Source organism: Columba livia, chromosome 1 (assembly GCF_036013475.1).
Source record: "Columba livia isolate bColLiv1 breed racing homer chromosome 1, bColLiv1.pat.W.v2, whole genome shotgun sequence".
Lineage (NCBI taxonomy): Eukaryota > Metazoa > Chordata > Aves > Columbiformes > Columbidae > Columba > Columba livia.
In genome coordinates this window covers 23,176,824-23,201,530 of record NC_088602.1, presented here as the reverse complement: position 1 = coordinate 23,201,530, position 24,707 = coordinate 23,176,824, and the positions used below count along the sequence as shown (strand labels likewise).

Sequence of the window (24,707 nt, the reverse complement as noted above, 5' to 3'; positions counted from 1 at the left end):
TGACCCTGGCAGGCACTGGTGGCCCCAACACCAGTTTAACTACCTTCCCATAACTCAGAAGAGGAATTCCCAGCTCATGCATCAAAACTCAGGCACGGCAGATCTCCACTTTGATGTCCCCATCTCCCAGCTAACAACGTCCCTCCAAGAGCCGGTTAAGTATAGCAAAACGAGGTATAGAAAAGCCTATAGGTGGCACTCTCGCCCTGGCACAACACTGAAGCACCACGAAGCGCTGGTCCTCCCTGCCCTCAGAAGAGAGAGAGGCCCATGTCAGTTACAAAACCCACTAAAAGCATTACCTCCACAAAGTACTTTTAATGAACATTTTCAATTTTATTGTCAACACACTTAAAAACGGAAGCCTATGTTCAAAACAATTATTTTTGAGAATACCAAAATACAAAATATTTCACATGGAAGTCTGTTACTGTAACACGAACAGAAATGAGACGTAGAATATGCTGATGTGTATTACACGTGCCCCAAGCCACAAGTTTAAGAACTGTACCGCTACAGAATTGTCACACAGACTTGGAAAGTGAGCATTTGACTGTTTTTAAGTATCACTTCTGCACTTCTAGTATTACACATTTACTTGGAAACTTCCCAGCACTGGACAGAGAACATGGACAATTTTGTCTTCAAGGTTTGTTTTGAAAGCACCGTGACAACAGACTGTTCAAAATGCTTCCTTACAGAGGGAAGTCTAAACAGAGGCAATTATTGCAGCTATGGCTTTTTAGGGATAATGTTTATTATTACCTATGACAGGTTTGTGAATATACAATAACAAGCAAAACCAGTGTTTCCTGGTAGCTCCTGCTGGAAAGCAAAACCAGTGTTGCCCATTTTAAATTTGTTCTTTTTATAGTAAAGCAAACTGATATTCTGTACAAAACATATGTGCTTGGCCAGGCACTGATCAGCTTTCCCTTCTAGATTCTGTAGAACTAAACTAACCCAAACACACAAAACTTTATTGGTTAGCAGCAAAGAAGTTCTGCCAACTTTACAGAATAAATAGATTTATGCTTAATTAAAATGTCTTTCCAAAAGAGTGACATGACTAAACGAGTTGTATCAGACAGTGACACACATATCACATTCCATCACTAAGACCCTAAGCTTAGTCAGACGGGGAGAGAGGAATGGAGCAAGGGAAAGGAATGTCTGTTCTAAAACAACTGGAAGATTTACGCTGCACTTTGCTTTTACCTTAAAGGTCCCAAATAAAGGTTTTCTAAAGCCACCTCAAGGTTACTTCTCACACAAGCAACTCAGTTCAAAATTCAATTTTGAACAGCATATTTTCCTGAAAAATGAAGACATCCCTGCAGTCTGACAATTAATGACATTCCTGGCTGGTAACAACACATGTTCATCACCCTCCTCTCCTCATCGTTTGCTTGATCGCTTTTCATGCTTATCCTTTGTGTGCTGGTTCCTGCTTCGATGCCTTGGAGGAGAGTAGTTGACTCTCCTTCTGGACTGAAAGCTGGGTGTGTATGGGTGAATTCTGCGTTTCTTTGGTTTTTCTTCTTTCCTGCTTTTGTTTGGCTCAGGCTCTTTACTGTCTTCCTTTTGTTCACGTTCTTGGTCTTGTTCTTTTTGAGATGGTAACGTGTTTTTGATGGTATTAATAAGAAATCTTTTATTTGTACCAGCAAGAGGACACTTCAGCCTGCAAAGACATTTAAAAGTGATCAAAAGACAAGATAAAAACATCCTGAATCAAGTCTGAAATTTTAACTTCAATAATTTTAAGACAGGTTTGTGCTTTCGGCTTTCCTTGCATGCCACCTAGTGTAAACTCTCAGTACAGAAAGATATTCTCAAGTTTGTCTCCATTCTCCTTTTATCTTACTCTTTATAGGATGAAAAATATTCTACTTCAACACAGTAAAAAATCTACATGATTTTCACAAGGTAGCATGTGCAGGGCTAGGCAGAGGATGACAATATATTTTAAGGTTGACGGTGCTTAACTTGGGTATTCAGGAATTAAATGTTTAGTAACATATTTTAAGTCAAATTGGAATGGTTTACAATATCATAAGCTACTAAAGTCAGTATTATTTAACAAACTGAGATATTCAGAAAGTAAAAGATACAACTGCATGAAGAACCTAAACAGCTGTAGTGATAAAACATATAAGTTAAAATTAGTATGCCTCACATATATCTGGAAACCATCAAACAATATGTTTTTTCTGATACTTATCCAACTCTTCCATTGCTTCTTTCTTCTCTTACAGCTTAACACTTTCGCACTTAGCTTTTCAGCTAGCTTTAGTAAGCAAGGGCTACACATTTCATTTATCTTCTTGGTATCAGCTGTACTCTACTTATTCCAAATTTATAATTTCAGAAAAAACAAGTTTGAATATATTCCTGCAGTAAGTAGGAATCACTCTGAAGGTTTTGTTTATAGTGGGAGCCACCGTGGTGTTTGTCTCCAAAACATTTTTGAGTCTGCACGCTAATGGAGAAGTTACGTGATTAGTATAAAAAAGCAGAGCAGTTGGAGATCACAGTGTCATTTACTATATCAACTATGGAGGCAATTAATCCTAACACCACAATGTTACGATCATCTGTGCTAACTGAATACTTTGTGTAACTGTAGAAGCTATACCCTGAACGCTTAAAAACCTTTGACACTTCTGAATAATCAGAGGTATCAGTATAACAACAGAATTGTAACGAAGAACAGGTCTGATTATTCAGCATACTTCATGTCTTTTAACTGGGTAGGGTAATTACTTTGGTATTTTGCTTCAGGTCTGCCTACTAAGCAGTATTGGTAATTGTTCTTGTCCTAAATCCTTAAAGAACTTATGAGAGTAATTTTAGAGGTACACATTAAACAGCCACACTGTTCTATTTCTGCCAGGTATTTTTCCTGAGATATTTCTACAGCATAACCAGTTTTAGAGTCTTCTAAACTTTCTGCATATAAATCTACACTGTTTTGCTCAAATCCTCGTTTAAAAAAAAATAATCTCTATCTGTATCTAGTATAGCTGTTTTGTAAATTAGGTAAACAGTATTTATCCATTAACTGTATTACTGAGTAAAAATACAAGGCTAACATATATCAGTAGAACAGGGTTTCTACTTCAAGCTACATCAGCTATGAACATGGTGCTGAACTTGGTACAGGTTACACTCAACACATAAAACAAATCAACCAACATTTAAGTCCTCGGTATGTCTTCCGCCAGGATTAAACACTGTACCTCAACATCTCCCACCCAGGAGGGCAGTTTTCTCTAGGCTGCATCCAGAGAAAAACTATTTCACATTTGTCTCCTTCCTCTCACTTGTTCTTTAGAGCTAATGCATTGATTAATCACGAATATATATAGCACCAGAATGAGACAATCTGCCCCAAAATAAATTCACCTTGCTGAAGTATTTATTTCTTTTTGGCACCATGAGTGCTGCCTGAGCTATACTAAGAATTAAAACTGATGAGAAACGCAGAGCTTCAGCATCAGCGAAGAGATGCCACTGGTTCACCATCACACAGTGACAAAATCAAGCCACCAGCCTTTCATGGAGCAGCAGTAAATTACAGCACTGAAGAGAAACATCAGTTCTTAGTTTTATTGACCTCAGACTTCAACAAAGCAAATTCTGCTTTGAAGTTTTAAAGGAAGTGAGATGTGTGGCACATGGTACATTACACATGCACATAAACAAACCCATGTTTACATACGTCCATGGTATATATGGGACTGTGAAGATTAAAAGTGAACTATATTAATCTACCAATGTCTTTAAGAGCATTTCAAATAGTGAGAAAACTGTAGACTACTTCTACAGTTGACCTCCTTGATGACAGGCCTTTGGCTTGCTGTAGGTCTGATTGTGTGATGCTCAATTCAATGACAGCTTTTCCCCGAATGTACGTTCTGAAGCGCTGGGAGGCAAGCTCAGCCTATGCAAGGTGGGACACAATACTGTCAACTAGTAAACAGTGCCACAGAGCAGCTTTTAAATACTTTTCTTTAATAAAAAATATAAAAGACACATTAAAAGAACATTCAAGTTCTGATCTGAAGCGTGCCTGGAGCAGGACAGCAAGTGTGACCAAAACCAGCACGAAACCTGCAATTCTAGAGCAGTCTTGTCTACTAAATTTACTCCAGTTCTGTAGCAACGTATTCACTCAATGTAAGGGTTCACCTTTTGCTTCACATGCTCCAATAAGCTAAATCAAGCTATTCTTAGCAATAGAACCTCATTCCTCTCCACGGAGAAGTCCCACAACCCCCAAACCTCAGCACTATAAAATTATGAAATGTAACATCGCATTTAGGGCAAGAAAAATTAAATCCGTTATTGCGAACACAGGTCAAATCTTAACTCTATTTTTGACATTTCAAGCCAACTTCTCTGTAATAAGACAGAATTTCCAGCCAATACCTGTTATCAAGTGTAGCAGTGCAGCTCAGAGCAGAAGTGCACCGTACCACTTACCAGTAACACACACTAACACCACTTAAGACACAGGAGTACAGCACCATGGGCCACGGCCTGTTCTCTGCTCAGTAACTGGACATATTGAACAGGTGGCCTTGGCACACAGAGCAAATCAGATCTTCCCAGGAAACAGAAATCATTCTGCATGAACTTACAAGTACATTTCTACCGCTTCCAACCTGCCATGGAAAATAAAGTACTCAACAGAATAGTGACTGAAAAAAAGTAAAAAGCAGCTAGAGGTTGTTTTGTTAAACCAACTAATCTAAGCTTTTGTCCTTTCACAGGAGATCTCATAAAAGAGGATGCCTGAGATGACACTGCAAGCTTTTTTGTATGGTGTTTGCAGCTAGATACAGCTGACAGGACTTTGGATGGGAACCTGTGCTCTGATTACAAGATTTTAACATATTTACTTTGCAACCTCTGCCCGTACCCTGTTTCTCCTCCTCTTCACATTCAAATGAAAGAGATATAGTGGAATCACATTGCAGTGTTTCTGCACAGTCATGCAACATCCATTCAAAGAAAAGATGCAATACAGCATTTCGCAGTTCCGATGCCCTTAAACCCTTTGGCTTCATCTTCATTATTTTTGTATTTTGTATTCTGCAGCACTTTTGACTAACAGATTTTATATTGAACAGAAAGCTATCCATAGGAATGAAAGCAATTTTAGGATTGCTTTACAAGAAATAGGATTAAAAATAATTCAGTGCTTTCAACACTTTTCTTCTTTTTTGCAATTCATCTGCTCTTAAAATGTAGAGCTGAATAAACCATCCCAAAATATCCTGTTTTCCATATCTCATTTTTAGGTTATCCAGTAAGATGAGAAGATTACATTCAGTTTAGCCTTAGCTCACTTGCTACCAGCATATTTGAAGACCACACCTCTACACTGGAGGAAGCAAAAAAAAAGGCCTCTAGAACTTGTCCACACAGCAGCTTTTGTGGCATTTTAACTACTTTTCTCAATTAATGTGGAACAACTCCTTAAAATGGGACCTAACTCCCCTACTATAAGAAGCATATGAATTATGTACACAGGACTGACAAAACCATTTAAGGAAAGCTGAGCTTTTAGCTTGATTTTACCTAGACACACAATGGAAATCCTAATGTCTTACAGCTTTATTCCATCTGTTGAATCAAGGATCCATTTATCTAACCGCTTCAAATGTTCTTACACTATTTGTCCACAAGTTCCCATTCTGCATCCAGCTGGCCCTTCAAGGGTTAACTTTCAGACAGCTGCTCTGACGTGTTTTCTGATCTCAGAAGTTCCAGAATCACAGCAGCATCCCTGAGATTTAGTAAACAGATTCTGTTTTCTTTTGCTCAACTTTTTGAGAATTAAGACACCTTTAGAAGAGGATCCTCCCTTCCCATTCTCTTACACATTTTCTTACTTGTGATGAGCTCCACTAATGCTTGAACCAGACACACCATTAGCAGCATTTGTATCATGTGGTATCATAAGGATGTAGGAGAGCCCCAACAAGAGTCACTGTGGCCACAGAATACATACAAAATAGGTACTGCAGGAATTAGAAATACTGTAAAGCTGAGAACCAGAATCTTGTGGATATCCAATGAACAAGTCAGTACTCGAGAGCCAATAATGTGAGATCTACAAAACACTAATATCCCAGTATTTCTTGGATGAATTTGCCATGGACCTAGATACTGCCAGTGTAAGCAGTCCTGAGAGCATGGAGGCCAGTGAGTGAGGACTCTTACCAAGAGCTCATGAACCCCATTGACAATACTAACAGTTTCTCCATGTCCACAGCATCTCAGATTATGTCCTTTCCCACATAAAGTCTTGCCTGATATCACCACCAACCTCCTTGTTTGGGACAAGCCTTTCTTCTACAGGCATCTAACCGCTACAGGTTGCAGCACCTACCCATGTCATCTGCAGCAAACTTGTATTACAATGTAACACTGGCAAAACATTCCCAAACTGGAAGGAATCCTAGCAACGCCACCCCTTATTTCAGGGCTGAATCCTTAAATCAGCGACAGCGGGCTAAAAGCATACTGCTCAGTGCATGTTTTCTGTATCTGTCAGCTATGCTAGCTTGGATGCTTGCAATTTAAGATCAAACAGCTGACAATCCATCTCACACAAGGAGACAGCAAAAAGGTAAGTAGGGGTGCTTGGGGAACTTCTTCAAGCAGTGCACTTGGGCTAAGAAGAACTAATGACTCTGGACACTAAGGGAGCAGTGGCTTGAACCTGAAAGCAGTCCCAAGAGTATTCAGAAGCTTGCTGGCTACGGCTTTGCTGCCATAAACACTCACCAGGAGACACTCCTCCTTTGTACCAGTATGCACAATATAGTTCCCCAGGAATGCCCCAATTCTTATCAAATGCCACTGACTCCAGAAATTTATTTCCCAGTATCCAGCAGCTGCTGGAGATCAACATAATCAGCAAAGTATGAGCAGTAGCAGCCTCTGCTTCTCCTTACCCAAAAGACAGATGGCAGAACAAATCTTTTCTTCATAAGCCGAGTTGCTTCAACTATCCAGTTTGCGCATCTCTTCTCCAGGACTCCTCTGACAAAGGGCCGAGGAAATCCCAGAAGTCCTCATGAAACACACCTGTAAGCATTTTGAGTTTGGCAAGGAAGGAAGGTTTTGTGTTTTTACCTGTTAAGAGTGCTTTTAGCCAAGCAAGTGATGACCTTGTCTCTTTGCTTCTACCACTTATGCTTTCCTAGATTTGGTCCACTAATGCACATTTTCACAAACTAACTTTTCTGCTCATTTCATTTGGTATCCACAAAGCTCAAGGCAGCAGCTACCTTCCACTCCATAGTTTACAGCTGCAAGGTTACATGTCAGTTCTAGATCTAATCTCTGAAGCTCTTCAGGATTTACTGTAACATCAGTTACATCTGATGGTATTTTGCTGGAGTGCAATACTCAGCCGAGCATGGTTAATTCGCTTTCCAAATATCTTACAGGTTACCTCATCTCCCACAGGTATATGCAGTACCTAGATGTTGGGCCAGTTCAGAAGAATCAGAACAGCACAATGGGGCACAAAAAATATTAAGAGGAAGAGAGTAGTGGCAACTTCCGCTGTTGCTCTGTCTGTTGTGCTTGCAGAACTAGACACAAAGACTTCTGGGGAGTCTGCCTATGTGGGAGCTTTACACCTTCCTTACAACCACCCACACTAGCAGGACACTAGCCTATGCCAAACTCTATGGCAGCAGATTTGTAGCAAATGAGGTGACTACCAGTCTCTATAAAAATAAATTCAGAGAGGAAAAAAGTCCCTGGAGAAGTATCATATACAAATATCATATCTGGGTGCAAGATATCCTGAGCTGCAGACTGCCCAAGGCTGGGCTAGCACCTTGAGGAAGTACTGCTACTATCCTGTATTTGTCTTCCTCCATTTCCCAGGCACTGGCTATTGGGCACTGATAAAGACAGGACACTGCAGAGACGGGTCCTTTGATTGACCCGTTATAGCTATTTTCACATTCTTCCACAGCTGAAAGGATCCTTACTCGAAGAGTCTCAGTTCAGGATATCACTGCGCCAATCCCTATGTCAACAGTCTTCCTCTGCCTGAAGCGTTCTTGACCATCCTCTTCCTACACCTTTAACACAACCCTGGCCTAGTCACCTGCTCTTTCACTCTAGTTGAATCCGCAGCTGTTCTGAAGAACAGGTCACCCTTGGCTGTCCCCTCCTCTAGCAGGTCTTGGGCATCAGGCTTTAGCAAACCATATTACCCTGAGCTGCCCATCACAGCCAGCTGAGCAGGACCACTACTCTTTTACAAGGAGCATGAAATAGCCAGAGCTGGGAGGAGAAGCCCAAACACACTCCTGGCAGCTTTTCCAGACTGCACAAGCAGCAGCAAAGTTGCTCAGGGACACTTGGTTATCTCCCAACAGAAATCTTTAGTCTCCATAGTTGGAACTCACTTGCAAATTCACAGTAGCTGGATGCATGCAACACTTCACAGTGCTAATTATCTGCATTGGTGTACCTGGCCATCTGACAAGTCTGACAGGTTAAAAGCATGCTGCATCTGTATAGCTATAACCATTCCAGGGGATTAAACCAATCTAACTACTTCAACATAAAGCATATAAACTGCATTCCTAGCAGAAACACTGGGTAAAATATATAAACCCCACAAAACTTGTTTAGAAAACATAAAGGATTATCTTTTTTTTTTTTTTTCCCAGCACTATTTTAATCTCTTCAGAGCTACTAAAACAAACATAGCCAAGAAATAAACTGAGAATTTCATTAACAGTGCAGGCTTATCTTTTACTACTGTTGGTGGAGGAAGCCAAATCTTATCTACAAATGTGTTTAATGCAGTCAACTGGTGCCCTACTTGCGTGAACATCCCTAGATCCAATAGCTTCTTATCAAAGTCATGTACATTGTTTTAAGATGAATGACTCTTCTCAGCATGTTATTACTTCTTTAGTTATATGCATTACGTTCCATGAAAATCTAGCTGTAAAAGTGAAACAGTGCATTGAAGAATTAGTACTGTATTTCACTTAAGATTTAAATACTGTGATTCTTTTCCTACTTGCTATACAAATTAGCTCCTGGGTTTTAGGTTTCTTTTTTAGTATTTAAAAATACCTCCTTCCAAAATTGGATTACACTTTTGAGTTCATTTTTGGCTGCAATTTACAGATGAATTCTCTATTAGAGGATAATCTATTATTTTTACTGTTTTAAGGGTTTAGATTTCTTTGTCAGGCTATGAACTCTTAAAAAGAGTCTAACCCAGTAACAAGTGGCCAGTATGTTCTTTCTTATCCGGACTCCAATTTTTACCCAGACAAATTAGTATGTGGATGAAGACAAATTATTATTTAAACATGAAGCAAATTAAAAGGTAGAGACTTCTGTCACACATCAAATGCAAAAATTATTTTGGCATCAGTCATAGCATTCATTTTCTCTTGGGCCAACTTACCAGCCCATGGCTCCCATTGTTTCTGCTCTGGTTCTCCCACGTTTTGCCTCTTTAAGTAACTCTTCCACAGCCTTCCTACGTATAAGAGAAAAAAGTTACCACTTGCAGAACACAAGAATTTGCCACTTCATGCACTTACGTAAATAAAGTGGAGAGCTTCTTCACTGTAGTGAACTTAACAATAAAGAGGTTACCAAAATCACCTTGACTTTCTTAAGATTATTCAAATTCCTATGCACTAAGATTAAAAGAAACATTTTAATATGTTAAAAAAACCAAAACAAACATTAAATCTGTTCCAAATACAACAACTGCAATCCTAATTTAAGAGCAGTAATAAAGTGTGCAAAACTGGTCTACTACACCAAAAAGCACAGTCCCCATCACTTCACCTTGGGAATGTTCTTCCCTGCTGTCACATCACTTGGATTCTTCCTAAAGTCTTTCAACCACAGCAGATGTATTTTGAGCATGGTTAAACAACTCTAGTAAAATAGCAAGCAGTCAAATGACAGTAAAATCACCACAACTACCAGCTGTTAAACTGCACTAGCTTTGTGCAACAGTGGAAGAGCTCATCTTTGTAACTATGAAGCAATGTCAGTCTCTTGGTTCTCTTTACAAATTAATCTCAACCTCAAAACTTACGTAACTGCTCTAGAGTAAATGGTTGAAGCTAACAGGAAAACCAACGAACGGATAATGTCAGTCATTATATAAAATGAATGCATAAACCACCAATTTGATTAGTTAACTGTAAGCAACTATACACATCAAGCAAAAAGAATTTCAAGACAGAAAAGGAAAGCTATGCACCTGGCTGTAATACCCAGTATACGAAGCTAAAGCATTAACCCCACTGACACGGGTAATACTGAAGGCTCAAGGAACTGAAGGTAGGAGGCAACACAGGATATTTATTGTTTAGTTCCCCCAGTTATGACGTGGCAGAAGGGTTGCTGGCATTCTGACTATGTGAGCAACACAATCATCATCTTGATATTACAAGTGCGTGTGTAGACTGTGCAAAAATGTAACTGCCAACACACTTCAACTCAAACTTCAAGGAAGCCATGTTCCATCATGTTGTTATGGTATTATCAGCACAGCAGGATTTTGCTGCTTTGCAAAATTAAAAAAAACCCTTGATTATCAATTTTACTGTTGAGCCAAAATTGATACAAGAGAAGTCAAGAGTCGTCATCTTAGAGCAGAAGCAGGTCTGAGAAGAAAAGCAAGCAGTTTATACGGCAGGTCCATGGGAAGATCCAACAAGTTAATGCTGGGCTCTAAACATCTAACAGAGTGGTTTATTCCCATCTGGATTATTCAAGTCTACACAGAAAACACAGGAGGTCTTAGCTTTAACTGCGTACACTGCATGTGCAATAACGGAATGAAAACAAGCAGTACAGAATTTCCTACAGTTGCTAATGAGGAAATGTTAAGCAGTCACACAGCAGCCTACATCTGTTGGGCAAGATCTAACCTTCTCCAGTTTGTTACGGTATTAACATAAGCCCTCACCAGCCCCCTTCATATGTGTGATCCTGGATTTGTTCATTCATTAGGATAGGCTAGTGACTTTATAAACACAGATACACTTTTTCTTCTGTCTGTATAACTTTTGGGCATGTTTTGGTTTTCCCTGGCAACAGAAACCAAACTGGTGCTAAATGAGTACAACTGTAATGTACACCAAGGTGTAGCAACTCTTTCTGCAGTTACTCTGCAGTTCTGCTTGAATATAGTGAAATATTTGTACTTAAATCAGCTACCACTGAACTACTTCCACACTTTATAGTAATTTCCAGCAAGCAATACTTTAGCTAAAGATTCATAAACAAGTTTCCAGAATGGGTCACAAGTTCTCTAACAACATATAAATAATCCTCAATCAACTTATTTACACACATTCCTTTGTTTCAAGGGGAAACCATTCTATCCAGCAAAAGCTGAGATCTGTGCCAGACAGACATGCAAATACTCACAGGTCATAACGTTTTCCTTTGAGAGTTTGTGTTTGAAGGGCTTTGCAATGGAAAGCGTCCAAGGCTTTCACAGAAACAACAGTAGAGAAATGCAGCAAAAATTGTACTACTGCTTCTCCATGCACTAAACTATTAATGGCACATTGGTTTAAGGTTCCTCACATCCTCATCTTACTAGCTTTATAAGTCAACATCTTCCATTCTTATCAAACGTTGTTGCCTAATATCGGTCTTTCAACAGTACTCTTATTCAGTGTGCCTTTACAAAGCCCTTTCGACTTGCACAGACAAATGAAAAAATACTCAGATCCTCTTTGAAATAATGTGTTTCCACTCAGTGAACTTATATTCTCTACACAAGTAAGCCAAAAGCTTAAAAGCTATGCAAACAAGGTTTTTACATTTGCTTTCACAGGCCTCTTGGGACTCTGCATTCCTTGCTCTCTTCATTTTTACAGCTTGGCTACAATACAAACAGTCCTGTGGCTGCCAGCTTCCACTCCAAGAGCAGCAGCATGAGCAAAGGGAATGCAGCACGCAGCTTTCACATGAGCAGAACCAAAACACTGCGGAATTGACAGGGGGGGAAATTAGGGACAGGGGCACATTTAAGAACACTGTCATCATTCTGGCAACTTTTACAGCAAGTTTTAAGTGGTGCTTCTTGTGGCAATCCTTTTTGAGCAACCAAGCTTAGCTGCAGAATTACAGTAACAGGAAAGTATAAGCAGTGATGGTTTTATCTTCAAGATTATGGTCCAAGGCCTATTTACTTTTCTGAGGATTAGACTTTTGCCTCTATATTTCAAGGTTACAGGCAAAGCTCTCATTGCACAAATCCTAACAACTTGCATCACAAATGCATGTGTCCAAAGAATGGGAAAATGTTAAAGGTTGTGCAGTCAAGCAAAACCAGAGATATTTCTTATTCCTCACTCAGGCAAAGAGCTCCATCATCTTTTCTGAAAGATCAAGTGAATAAAAATGAATAATTGGTAATAAAGAGGTATGTCTGATAGTTACAGGCAACAAAAACACCATGTCGTTACAGAGACCACCCAATGTCTGTAATTATAGACCACTCTGTTAGGAGAAAACATATCATGCTGGATCTGACAATTGAGCAGCCAGGCAGCCACAGCTCCACGCCCAGGCCCAACTAGTAGCGAGACTGAAAATCCACTCCCAGCAGGCAGACACACATAGTGTATGTACACACCACTGCCCACATCGATCACAAACAGACACAGGGTGCTCACACCAGCAGCTTCACCCTGCTCTTCCCTCTGTCCAGGTGTAGGAGCCCTGAAGCTTCAGCCCAACAAACTGCTGGTACAGGCTGGGACACCCTGGACCCCCAGTACCCAACGCCACCGCAGTTTTGCCCACAGAGACAGGCACACACACATCTTGCCACTGGAGACACCCTGATCCTACAGCCTCTGCAGCAGCTGGCCAGGACTCCCTGGTGCCTTCAACAGCTAGCTCCTCCCATCTCCTACTTTATTAACCCATCTACCAGCTGATCCAGCTTGATTTTCACTAGCAGCAATGTTCTGCCTCACATATCCTTACTTCCTCCAGTACTGCAGCGCAGATAAAGAGGTCCCCAATCCCACTCCAGTGGCTAACACTTGGTTTTACTCACTTGATCAAGTGTCCCCAGTTGCTACCACCCAGCCCTCCAGCTCAAGGTCCCAGCCCCACTGCTGGCGCCCAGACCTGCACTTGTTCCAGTTGCTGGCACCACAGACACACAGTCCCTCCAAGTCATGGTTTGACTCTAGTTGCTAGGGCTGAGATGTATACCTTCTGCCTTCAAATAGAGACTCTCGCTCAAGAAAGAGTCAGAAAGGAATTTAACAGGAAGACAAACCAGGCTGCGCTGATCAGGTGCAGGGCATGGCCAGACAAGTATACCAACAGGCAGCCTATTCACAAAGGATCAGACCTTCTTATCCCTTTATTCCTCTATTTTCCCACTCTTGCTTCTCACCAAATCACCTGAACCTCTCCCTTTCCCCTCCTTTGGTTCATCCTCTACACATCCCACAATAAGCCTCATGCAATCTCAAAATGCTCTTCTCTTGCATCCTACAATGCATTCTCCACCCCTACACAGCAACACCCTTAAGCCCCAAAGGCACCCCAGCATTGACTCATCTTGATGGGTGTCACTCCTGGAGGCCAAGGCTGCCTCCCAGCAGGGCCCAGAGAATATCTTCATTCTTCTGAGTCCTTACTGTGGGTTCCCTCCTGCCACTGTGCCATTGTGTTACTCTGGGCTCGTGGAGATGGACCTCTGATGGGCTGGTGGCTCCTGAGATGGGCATGGCAGAGTTGGGCACTATTTGGGCTTCCCCATCCACCATGGTCTCTCTTTAGTCCTCTGTGGGTGTACGTGGTAGCTTTCAGCACATAACCTAACAAACTCTGCCATCTCCACCCATGCCATCATCTCATTAAAGATCCTGATGAGAACTGTAATGAAAATATATCTACTGGAATCGCTTCACAGCATGCAATTGGCTAAGGAAGTACACAGACCTGGGAGTAGGAATACGGAGTTCAACATCTCCCAGAGTCAGAGAAGGAACATTTTTATCAAATGCATCTTCATGGAAGATCTTCCCAGCATTAATAATTGCTTGCAGTCTATACCACTACTATTCAAGCTCAAAGGCCAGGCAGCTTTGCTACTGTGATCCCCAAAATTGTACTTCAACCTGCCTCCTGAGGCACTCTAGGTTCTGACAGCAAGCTGCAAGCCCAGGAAAAAAATAGCAGTTTTTAAAATAAAATTTCCTCAGAGTGGTTTTATGCTGACTATACAACTTATCTTTAAGCATGCATGAGACTGGAAATAGAAGTGGATGCTGGTATTCTGATTACATCTGAATGATTAATACCAAGACCTTCAGTCAAGTAAAGGACTGAAGATACTGCCTTCCACAATAAAGGAATGGTAATGAATGCCAGTGCAATTTATAATTAACTCCTGTGAGCTCATTTGTCCTATCTGCTCACACTTACTAAGAGAACTGATGAAAAGGAATGTCAAGAATAAAGCCTAAACGACCACATTAAGAGCAAGAATGAAAAAAGTCACAAATATGCCACAAATTTCCTAATGTTTTTTCAAAGGCAAAGATGCCCCACATCAGGTATGTGAATGCTCTCATTCTTTGTCAATGAAGTTTCATACTTATTTAAATATTCTATTTGTCAGTCCCATGAGTACTATTTGCAGCACACTCCTGTGCTGATATTCTCACCAACTTGAGCAGTGAACATACCACTCCATTTCAAACATCGGTTTTATCTTGCAGGGCACTTTTCTGCCACAAATATGGGAAAGAATGGCATACTGAATCCTGACACTTTAACTGTTAAAAACAATAGTAAGAACTTTCAATTAATTTCTCCCAGGCACAAAGCTTACTTGTTAAAAAGTATAATTAGGATGCCTGTGCAGTAAAAATATTAGACTATTGATTCCCAGCTCAACTACAGGCCTCTTGTTACAGAATTATAGTGTTCCTTGTGATTCAGAGCAGCATGTCCTTAGGAAACACTTGCTTCCAAGTAAATGATGCTCCAAACAAGTTTGGTAGGCACTTCTAATAAGGTATGGTATCCAAGGTTGTGAAATATTTATAGCTGTTGAAAGACTGCCCAAATTACAGAAGGATTTGGACATACAGTATAACAAAGCCACTGCCTTTATATGAGCAGAGAAATGACATCATTTTCTGTGCTTCAAACACACGAAGCAACCATGACAACAATTTCAGAAAGAGAGGAGGAAGAAAGACTTTTTTTTTTTTTTTAGATAGGGATGAAAATAGAGACCTCTGTAATATCCCAAAGGATATTTAGTTGACATAAACTAGGAAAAAACAGATACACCTGTTTGCAGGGAAAACAAACTAAATATTTCCTAGTAGCTGATTTGTAACCTTTTTTTTCCTACTCATTCTTGGGTCATATGTTCCCAATATCATTAATTACAAATCAGCAGAATTTAGCCTAGAATTTTCTTAGAATCACATTGTATCTCAGGCTCTGGGTCTTCCCCACTGTACCACCAAGCTCCAAAGAAAACAAAAAAAAGTCAGTTCATACTTTCAACAAAGGTTATTGGATGAGATAGAGGAGGCAAAATAATTCAGTAGAATGTCACAAATATTACTACACACCTATGCTATTTATGGCTTTTAGAGTACACAACAGTTACATCGTAACCTGCAAGTTAGTATTCAGCTTTGTTAGCGACTATCACTTCCTATTAAAGTGAGGAAAACATCAAATGCAAGGTCAAACAAGAGTCAGACACAGTAAAACTGAACAACAAGAGCACAGAAGTGTGGCAGTAAGGACAAAATAGAACAAGGAAAATGAAGACACCTCTCCTTAGTTAACAACAACAAAAAAATTGGACAACTGACTTGTCTTAACAGATCACTTCAAAATGCTGGGACACAAAATCATCTTCAGATCTGAAAAAACACCAACAAATATAGCTACTCTTCTTTTTTCTCCCAGGGTAAATCAAATAAAAAACACACACACAAAAACATTAAGCTGTTATTTAAGACTTGTGCATTGCAAGACAAGCCTGAATTCAGAGACAGACTATTGAAAATATTCCAAATAAACCCATTTTTAAATGCTAAAAGTCTACCTAAAATAGTTAACACTGGGGCTACGGAACAGAAATGCCATTATTTGTAGGCTAAGGCCATATTACAAAGAGCATAAAAATTATAAACCCTAAATATCATCGCTGTACTACTCACATGACAGTACGATCAACAGGTCATTGAATACAAAACTAAGACGTAATATAGTAATGTCTGTAAACCAAAGGATAAAGAAAGGTCTGTATTAGACTCTTGAAAACTGTATGGGGTAGTGTATTTACAGTAAGAAATGCCAAGTATGACATGTAAATGCACATAGCATTAACTGAGTACAGGCTGCTACTAGCAAAACAAGCTGTTATGAAAGCTGAGGGTATGAAAAAGTAACTAACAACAGGTGGATCCAGGACAGAAAGTGACTAGTCATCAACTACACTATATTGTACTTACTATGTGTTCAGAGCTGATTAAACACGTACAGAAGTGAACAGCAGCATGGATTGAAGACACCAGACCCCTAAACCTGACCATGTACCACTTGATAAGTAATACTGAGCTTCATCCTTATTATCTGCCATGCTGCCAATGAAAAGGAAAAGCAAATCCCAACTGAGATTGAAGCCATGAGGCAGGATAAAAGCTTTGAAGCTGGTTCCTGGGAACCACCCAGGAGAGTGTCAGAAGGAGTGTCTGGAGCAGTGAGCTATGGCTGCTGAGCAAGCAGCTACAACCATGAACTGCCCAGGGGACCCCAAGTCCACAGCACAGCAACAGCAGCCAGAAGACAGCATGGAAGAACAGTGACACGGTTTCAACTTGCTATGAGTGAAAAATGTTTAAGTTTGGAATGGCACTAGGAAAAATAACATTTATGCATATACAGAGAGAAGCTTTAATTATTAAACTGATAATCTGAGAGCAAAAGTAGTTTACCAAGAATTAAAAGCCTCTTAGAAAGCATCATGCTCCCAAGCCCTCCAACACCCCAGTGCTATCGCATTGTCCCATTTAAAAACTTGCCAGATATAAGCAGAAACAAGTTATTTTTAAAAAGCATTCTCAAACCTGATTTCTTAGAAGTTAAGGAAGAGAACCATGAGAAGAGTTCAGAAAGCTCCTAGTCATCATTTCATTGTAACAGGGTTTTTTGTCAGCAATAAGAGAAGTGCCGTTACTCACAAATGAGCTTGCAAAAAAAAAAATTCTCCAATAACTACAAATAAGATTATTATCCCCAAAATTTGCGATATAAACACCAGAAGTCTATTTCCGAAGCAGACATAAAGAGAGGCCTACTGTGACTGAGTATCCAAATGCAGAAATCTGCATTTTAATCCTCAGTGTTTGCTTTGGAACACTGTAACTCTGTACATACAGCAAGAGGAACCCTCTTGTCCCAAAAAAATGGAAAATAGAAAGCTATTTTATTTTTTGACAGAATAACTGCCAAGCATTTTCTATCACTCCATAGAAGGAACACGGCAATTTTAACAATTAGTCAACTGGCACATCTCTCACACTGAAAAGTGGCATTTGTATGAAGTGAAGTTTATTTGTTTGGTTTTGATTTATCGTTACTTTTAAATTTTACCAAGTATACCTAATCACAAAATTATAACTGATGAGAAATAAGCCGCCTAACACTTTTCAATCTTGTTTCTAAACGGTACCAGCATGCTTCACAAGAAGAGCTGATTTTTTTTTTTTTTTAAGTAGTGGATTTTCCCCGTTACGTAGGAAGATTTTATTTATTTTCTCTTGCAACTCCCTCAGCGAGGGCTCCGAAGTTTTGTCTGAAGACACAGCCCAAGCTGCGCACCCCTGAGTCGCACGCTCGCCGCAGGCGGCGCCGGGCAGAGCCAGGCCGGGCCCAGAGCGCTCCTCTCCATCAAGGACCGGCCGCCGCCTCCCCGAGAGCCGAGGCCCGGCGCTGGTAGGGCCCGCAGACGGCTCCGGAGCACACGGACGCGCAGCGCTTGGCCCCGGCCGCCGCGCTGGGCCCGGCAACCCTCACCCTGCTCGCAGACCCCGGGGACTCTGTTCGTCGGAGAGGCCCCACCGAGACCGTGAACTCCCGGGGCCGTTCAACCGCCCCCACAGCCCGCCCCTCACCTCTCCAGCTCCGGGTCCTCCTCCATGGCGGCACCCGCTATCCCCCCGCGCTGCCCGGCTCCTCAGGCGCAGGCCGCCGCCATGCCCCACTGCCAGCCCGGCTTGGGGCGGGGCGGGGCAGGCGCAAAGGACGGCGAGGACCCCGGCGGGGAGGAGCCGGGGCGGTGCGCGCCGAGCCGCCGGCACACCCCTCTGGGCACCTGCGGCCGCGCCCGGTCTGCCCCGAGGGGAGCGCGGGGGTGACAACCGGCCCAGTGGGCTCCTGTCCGCCCCGCTGCATGTCGGCGGGACCCACCGCAAACCTCCGCACCGGCGGCGGGAGTGCTGCAGGCCCAGCACGCGGGGAAATAGGCGTGGGGCGGTCACCGCTCGCTCGCCCGTGGCTGAACGGGGGTGCGCTCGGCGGCACGCAGGGAGGCGGGAGCGGAGCTGCCACCTGCAGTCAATGGCAGAGTCCCCCGGAGCTTGCCCCCGGCAACGCCGCAGGGCTCTGGCGGGCAGGGACAGCTGTCCGGGCAGGGCAGGGCCGGGCGCCGCGCGGGGCAGATCTCCGGCCGGCCCCTCCTCCGCCCCGGCCCCTCCCGCACCCCGGCGCGGCGGGCTGCGATCAGGCGAGTGGCGGGGACACCCCGGCCCGAGGCTCCGGCGCGGCCCGCCCCGGCCCGCTCCGATAGGCTGCGGCGCGCCCCGCCGCTCGGCCCCGCGCCCCGGGCTGCCGCCGGAGTGGCGGAGCGCGGCTGTCACTTGGGCGGCGCCGCTGCCTGGGGCGGGGGGCGGAGGCGGGAGCACCGGCCCGGCCCGGCGGAGACGCGCTCCGCCAAGTGCTGCCCAGAGTTTGCCTTCCGTGGAGCGGGCGGGCACAGCCGGCTCGGCTGAGGGGCGCGGCAGCGGCTGAGGAGAGCGCGGCTCGGAGCCGGCGGCGGTGAGTAACTTCCCTGCCCCGCCGCGGCGCTGGGCGGCTCTGCCTCCCCTCGGCCGGCGGCGGCGGGAGGGCCGCCGGGCAGCGAGGCAGCCGCACGCCCACCTCCTCCCCCACCATTCCCTGGGCCGCGGCGGCGCCGGGGTCTCCCCGCGGGTGTGGCGGGGCCGGGCCCGCTACCGACGCCGGGCTGGGCCGCCCTGTAGGGGCAACAAGTCCGAGAGCGGGGCCGGGGCTGATGTGTGTGCGCCGGGGAGCGGGTCCCTCGCCGCGCGGTCCCGGCCCAGCCCTCGCCCGGGCGGACTGCGCCGGGACCCACCGCGCGTCTCGGCGAAGCTTGAGCTGTGGGCTCGGGTGTCGGGAACCTGCCTCACCGGCTCCCGGTTCTGAAGTCCCTCGGTACACCTAGGCTGCTCTCCTGTAGCTTTATTAAAGAAGCTGCTGCCTGAAAAGGAGTCAAATTACTGCGTGCGGGGGAGGCGAAGAACAGCTGCAAGCAAACCCCTGCTGCAGGAGCTGGTTTCAGGTTATGTGTTTTACAGCTGCGCCAGAGGAACTCTGAGCTGTGTGTAAAATGTCTCTAAAGCTTTTGTAGTTGGCAGCTATTTCAAAATGCTAACTCTAGTTCTCGGTGCGCTGACCCAGGATCTCCTTTTTTTTTTTTTTACCATTTGTTAGCTCTTACCATTGAAAACGTGGTTTAAAAACTTAAAACCTCATGTTTTTTAAACTTTAACAAGCCATACTTTAAAATTGGCATTGCTCTTGAGAGAATATTAGTACTCTGTCAACTAATTGAGAAACCAATTGCTGGAGTTGTGATAGTGACAAATCTCACGGTCCCTTGTGACTTTTTTTACTGTGGTCCCAATGCATAGTGCTGATTGTTTACTTCTGTAGAAATCCACTATTAAGCACTTCTGAGCTTCGTTTAATTCCTTTTTTAATTACATGATGTTGTGGGTTTGTTTTTGTCTCTGTGTGCAAAGTAAGAGCTGTCTGTTAGGAATTAGCTTTGGGGTACATTTGATAGTGTCTGGAAATAAATTTTGAATCATAAATGCATTCGAGCTTCTGTTCAAAAGAGAAACTGTTCTCAGCTAGACTGTCATTAAATAAACACTTTGAATTACTGAATTTTTTTTTCAGTACTCTACCCAATTCCTTTTGGCTTCTCGATGCTTTATTCTAAGCTGCAATCCAGCAGCAGATCAAGGAGGCTTAGGAAGAAACATCAGATGGTTTTGGTTAGTGTCCCTACCACTTGGAAAATAAACATGTTAGTACCATATGCTGCCCTGAGTTTAATAAAACAAATTTCCTCCAAATGGAAACAAGGTATGTCAGTGTACTTGCTAAAACCATAAGACTTAATAACGTCCTGTATAATTTGCTCTTAAAAAAAATAATAAATCAGCTCTACTGAGGGAAGAATGCTCTTTCCTGAACGCAATATTATATAAAATGATTAACTTCAAATTCAGCAGACTGCAAAGAACACCATTGTGCCCACTTAGTGTTTTGGGTGTTTTTTTTTAAATAAAAAAGTACGTAATGTTACATTTTAAAATCTCTGGATATTGTAAAAAACAAACAAGCATAATTTTAAAATGAGAGTTTTTAGTACTGAGTTTTTAACTGTACTGACCCTTAACTCTGCCTGGTGACTTCAGCAAGAGAGAGCCCAAGGCCTTGGACTCAGGTCTGAGATTTGCAGACACATCATGATTTCCTAACACAGGACTCAAATTTTTTATTATAAAAAAAAAAAAAAGCTACAATTTAGGCATGAAACTTTGCAAGAGGAATGTAAGCTGGTGAATGGGTGGAAAAGTACTGTTCACTTGAAACAGGTTAGGTTCGGTTAAAAAATAAGCTTGCTAACCCCTGTTGGGCATAATTACAAAAATGTTGGCTTTGACATTGTAAGCTTTGGTGTTTGTTTGGAGTCTGCTCTTGTGGAAGCACTGGTGACCTCAGTGAAACATTGTTTTTTTCATAAGGCTTTACCTGCACTGAACAGCCTGTCAGTCTCAACCTTGGTAAATATTTATGGACCTGTATGGCTAAGAACCAGCAGAAGTTTGTTAGCTTCTAGATAAAACTATTTACTGGAAAATACTTCAAAATATCCTCTTTTTTTTTTTATCTTGTTTTTCTGTGCTCTTAAAAATGTCTTCATATAGTTCAAAGCAACTGTGAAGAAGTGATACCAACAATATCAAAGTGAAATGTGTAAGGATGTGATGTATGCTAGACCTTGGATTAATTTAAATTAATGTCATAAATTAGCAAGATGATGCTTACCTAAAGAGTGATTAGATATTAAGAGCTGTAACTAATAAGAAAACAGCATTTATTCAGTGTTAAGATGTTCTCTGGTATAAAAGTCACCAGAAGAAACGGGTTGCCTATTTGATATAGCAGTGGCTTGTCTCTGACATTTGAAAGTTTGTTTTGCAGAAGCAATTTTAATGTGACCCCATTGAATTGCATGCTGTGTAATTTCTTTATTAGGTCAATGGAGTTTGTTGTTTAGAAATTGTAGTGCTTTTCAAAGTTGAAAATTATTTTAAATATCAGTATTATATTATGTAATTGTTAGGTCATGGTGCCTACAGAGCAATAAATAACAATAATGTTGTGGTGTGTGCTTTTTGGTTTTTATGACCCCAATTCTGTCGACGTTTGCACTTACATATGTTTAATTTTAAACACCCAAGTATTTCTTTTGGAATTAATGCCCGGTTTTTAGGCTTAATGTTAAGCCTGCATGTAAATATTTTTAGGGTCAGGATTTATGTTCACAAAGTTCATGGGATAAATGTGTCATGTGTTTTCATATGGACTGTGCTGTATTTTGGATGAGATAATGTAAGTAGCTGACTTCTGCTTCAGAACCGCAGGCTGGTTTATCGGTTGGCACATAAAGAGACGCTCTCAGCCCTACTCTGCGTTACCGTGCTGTACCTGAGCTGACTCGCTCTATGCATCTCTTTCATTTTTAAAGTATTTTTGGTGATTTTGCATATGTCAATCCTCAACATACTTGTAGAATGCTCGTTTCAACTGATGTTAGTTTTACAAGTATTCAGGGGCTGGAAGAGGAGGGGAATCTCTTGCTGAGCCACTCACACTGAGCTGTGCATTAGCTGGTGAAAACAAAAGCTGAAGTATGCAGTTGTTTGATATAAAATCAGGGAACTTGTGAACATGCAAGATTTTAAATTGCTTTGCGTTTCTGTGATTTTTCCACCTCATTAGTAGGAACTATTTTTATTTTAAAAAGTGGAAACTTGGGGTAATGTAGCTCAATATTTGCAACCTCATTTTTGTTTTGAGTAAGCAAGTTGTAATGTTGCTCTGGAGTTGTGTTATTTTGTTAAGAATGTCTAGAATTTCTTTGCTGTCATCACAGCAAAACTGAACAAATCAGGTAAGAAAGTAATTGCGAGGTTATAAATGTGTCAGATCAATACTATATAGAAGTTAATTTTTGTCCAGGCAGAGTTGTTTTACTTTGGGATGGAGTGATAAATGTTGCATTTTGCCTGGCTGTTTTTGCTTCGTTCCACAGATAATAATGTGTTTTTATATTTCATTGCAGAGATTTGTCACACTTAACCACTGTTTGATGGGGTGTACAGAGTTTTTATGAAGAACCCTTGTTCGTAGAGCAAAATGCAATTTGATCAAGGAGCATGCCCACTATATGAACTGTTCTGGTTTTAAATTGTTGTAAATGGTAGTAATAAGTAGTTCTAGATCATGAAGGAGGAACTATGACTTATTTATATTGTTTCTAACAATAGAGAATAACTGACAGTGGTGTGTGTTGAGCAAGAACCTGTGTGTGTCTGGGTGAAGGGTGGAACCCAGTAGCTGTAGAAAGGCAAGGTGAGACTTTTGGATCAGGTTGCCTGGAGTAGTGTAGTGCTGTCAAATATTACACAGCACAGTGGGGAAAAAATGAGCGACAAATTACCTGCTTCTGCATTGGTATGTTCTTTGCCAGTGGGAGTGATCTGAGGTGTGTTACAGGCTGTGCTCCCCATGCCAGCCCCGGATATAGCACTGCAGTGTTCTCGTGCTCATATCCAAAGAGGTTGCAGAAGCCTGTGGGAGGTGTCAAGATGCTGGTGTTGTGTATCTCCAAGGGCTGACTGGTTAGAAAACGACTGGGAATAAGTACAGTTCATTATTGGGTTCAAGTCGGTGTTCCTGTATGTTGACAGTTTTATTGACTCTTGAAGTTGTAGATTATTCTTTTTTTCATACAATTTTTGTTGGAATCCGAGACCTCCTCCACAGACAGCTCTCTCTTAATGCCGTATAATCGTCAAAATTTTGTCCCTGAAACACCAAAGAATACTAGTGATGGAGGATTTTAAGCTCTTACCTTTGCGTGACTTTCTTTGTTCTTCAGATTGGTGCTAATCCTCATTTCTGAGTTCATACATAGGAAAAAGAAAGCTGGTGCAGCAGACGTTTTTGATACATCAAAAGCAAATGGAAATTCAAGCAAAGCTAACAGATGGAGGCAAAATGCCTCTGACTCGTGTACTGAAACCAGTTCATGGAAAGCAGTTTTCAGTGGGCTCTCTATTCTGCTTGGATAAGCTGTTGTGTTTTGCCACAGGAATGTTGTGTTTGCTTTGGAAGGACTAACCCATGGGTTTTTTTTTCGAACACAAAGCAACATTTCAGAATCTAGGCGTGTCATGCTTGTTCTGGCTATCAAGTTTTGGTTGGTGTTCCTGAACAAAGTCTTCATTAAAAAAAAAAAAAAAAAGCTTGACTGGTATCAGTGAGCCTTCTTGGTACATTTTATTTTGTCATAACAGGAATGTGCTTTTGTCTGTGTATCTTGTATTAGTCCCCAAATGAAATGAGCTGCATCAGCAATGTACTCTTATGGCAGTATAATAGAGCCTATACTGAGTTTTTTTGCAAGTATAGTGATGTCATCCAAATAATTCCCCTAATTGACATCACTATCTGCTACACCATTAAAAACCAAGCAACAAGAAAACCCACAGTCCCCACAAGTCTCTTAACACAGTTAGTTCTTCCACCACCATTAGTAATGGTCTGTGTGGAACAGTGCATTCAAATTCTCTTATGGCTGGTTTTATTCAGTGCATGAGACAGTGACTTTCTCATCCAAGGAACATGTTTTGCAGAGTTTTTTCGTACATACTTCAGCCTACATCTACCCAGGTAGAAGAAGTGACTTCAAGGAGGACACAGTAGATCTTAGTATCTCTACATACCTCATGGATAGTGCACTGAATATCTGCAATAAATTAAATGTGGACTATATGAAACTACTTCTACACATTTGGAGGTTAAAAGTGATAGAAAATAACAGCTGTTGCCACTTCGTGCAGAGGATGTGTTATTATTACTTCCAAGTTAATGCATGTCTTTACCAATAGCCCACCCTTCCTTGCATTTTTGCCTCTTCTTATTAAATTCTTTTCCCTGCCCTATGTCATCTTTTTTCCGGTTGTATTTTCTTCTTTTAATCAGGTTGTTCAAAATTTGTTTGTAACCTGACTGAAATAACTGTA

At 42.0% G+C, this 24,707-nt stretch overlaps 2 protein-coding genes across 3 annotated transcripts in view; one reads left to right on the top strand and one right to left on the bottom strand.

Annotated features, from left to right (window-relative positions):
• Nucleotides 1–315: 315 nt before the first annotated feature.
• On the bottom strand, nt 316–18,373 carry LOC102094897 (uncharacterized). 2 transcript variants are annotated; one of them, XM_065050791.1, is made up of 3 exons: nt 18,216–18,373; nt 9,470–9,544; nt 316–1,684 (listed from the first exon to the last, which is right to left on the bottom strand). In XM_065050791.1, the coding sequence occupies exons 1-3, from the start codon at nt 18,239–18,241 to the stop codon at nt 1,399–1,401; spliced, it is 387 nt and encodes a 128-aa protein (XP_064906863.1). In that variant the 5' UTR covers nt 18,242–18,373; the 3' UTR covers nt 316–1,398. The 2 variants fall into 2 exon arrangements, with proteins under 2 accessions (XP_064906863.1, XP_064906853.1); XM_065050781.1 differs by having other exon boundaries at nt 9,470–9,540; nt 18,216–18,351.
• A 534-nt stretch (nt 18,374–18,907) lies between these two features.
• LNX2 (ligand of numb-protein X 2) overlaps nt 18,908–24,707 on the top strand; it is a 61,152-nt gene continuing 55,352 nt past the window's right edge. Inside the window, exon 1 of the mRNA XM_065050747.1 lies at nt 18,908–19,137. The gene's annotated coding sequence lies outside the window, so the exon portion shown is untranslated. The remainder of the gene's footprint in view (nt 19,138–24,707) is intronic.

Excerpts from the sequence above, each read along its gene's own strand:
- LOC102094897 (XM_065050791.1), bottom strand. The coding sequence starts at position 18,241 with ATGGAGGAGGACCCGGAGCTGGAGAG. Across the intron at positions 9,545-18,215 it reads GAGGACCCGGAGCTGGAGAG|GAAGGCTGTGGAAGAGTTAC; the intron begins GTGAGGGGCGGG and ends TCTTATACGTAG. Across the intron at positions 1,685-9,469 it reads ACAATGGGAGCCATGGGCTG|GCTGAAGTGTCCTCTTGCTG; the intron begins GTAAGTTGGCCC and ends ATGTCTTTGCAG.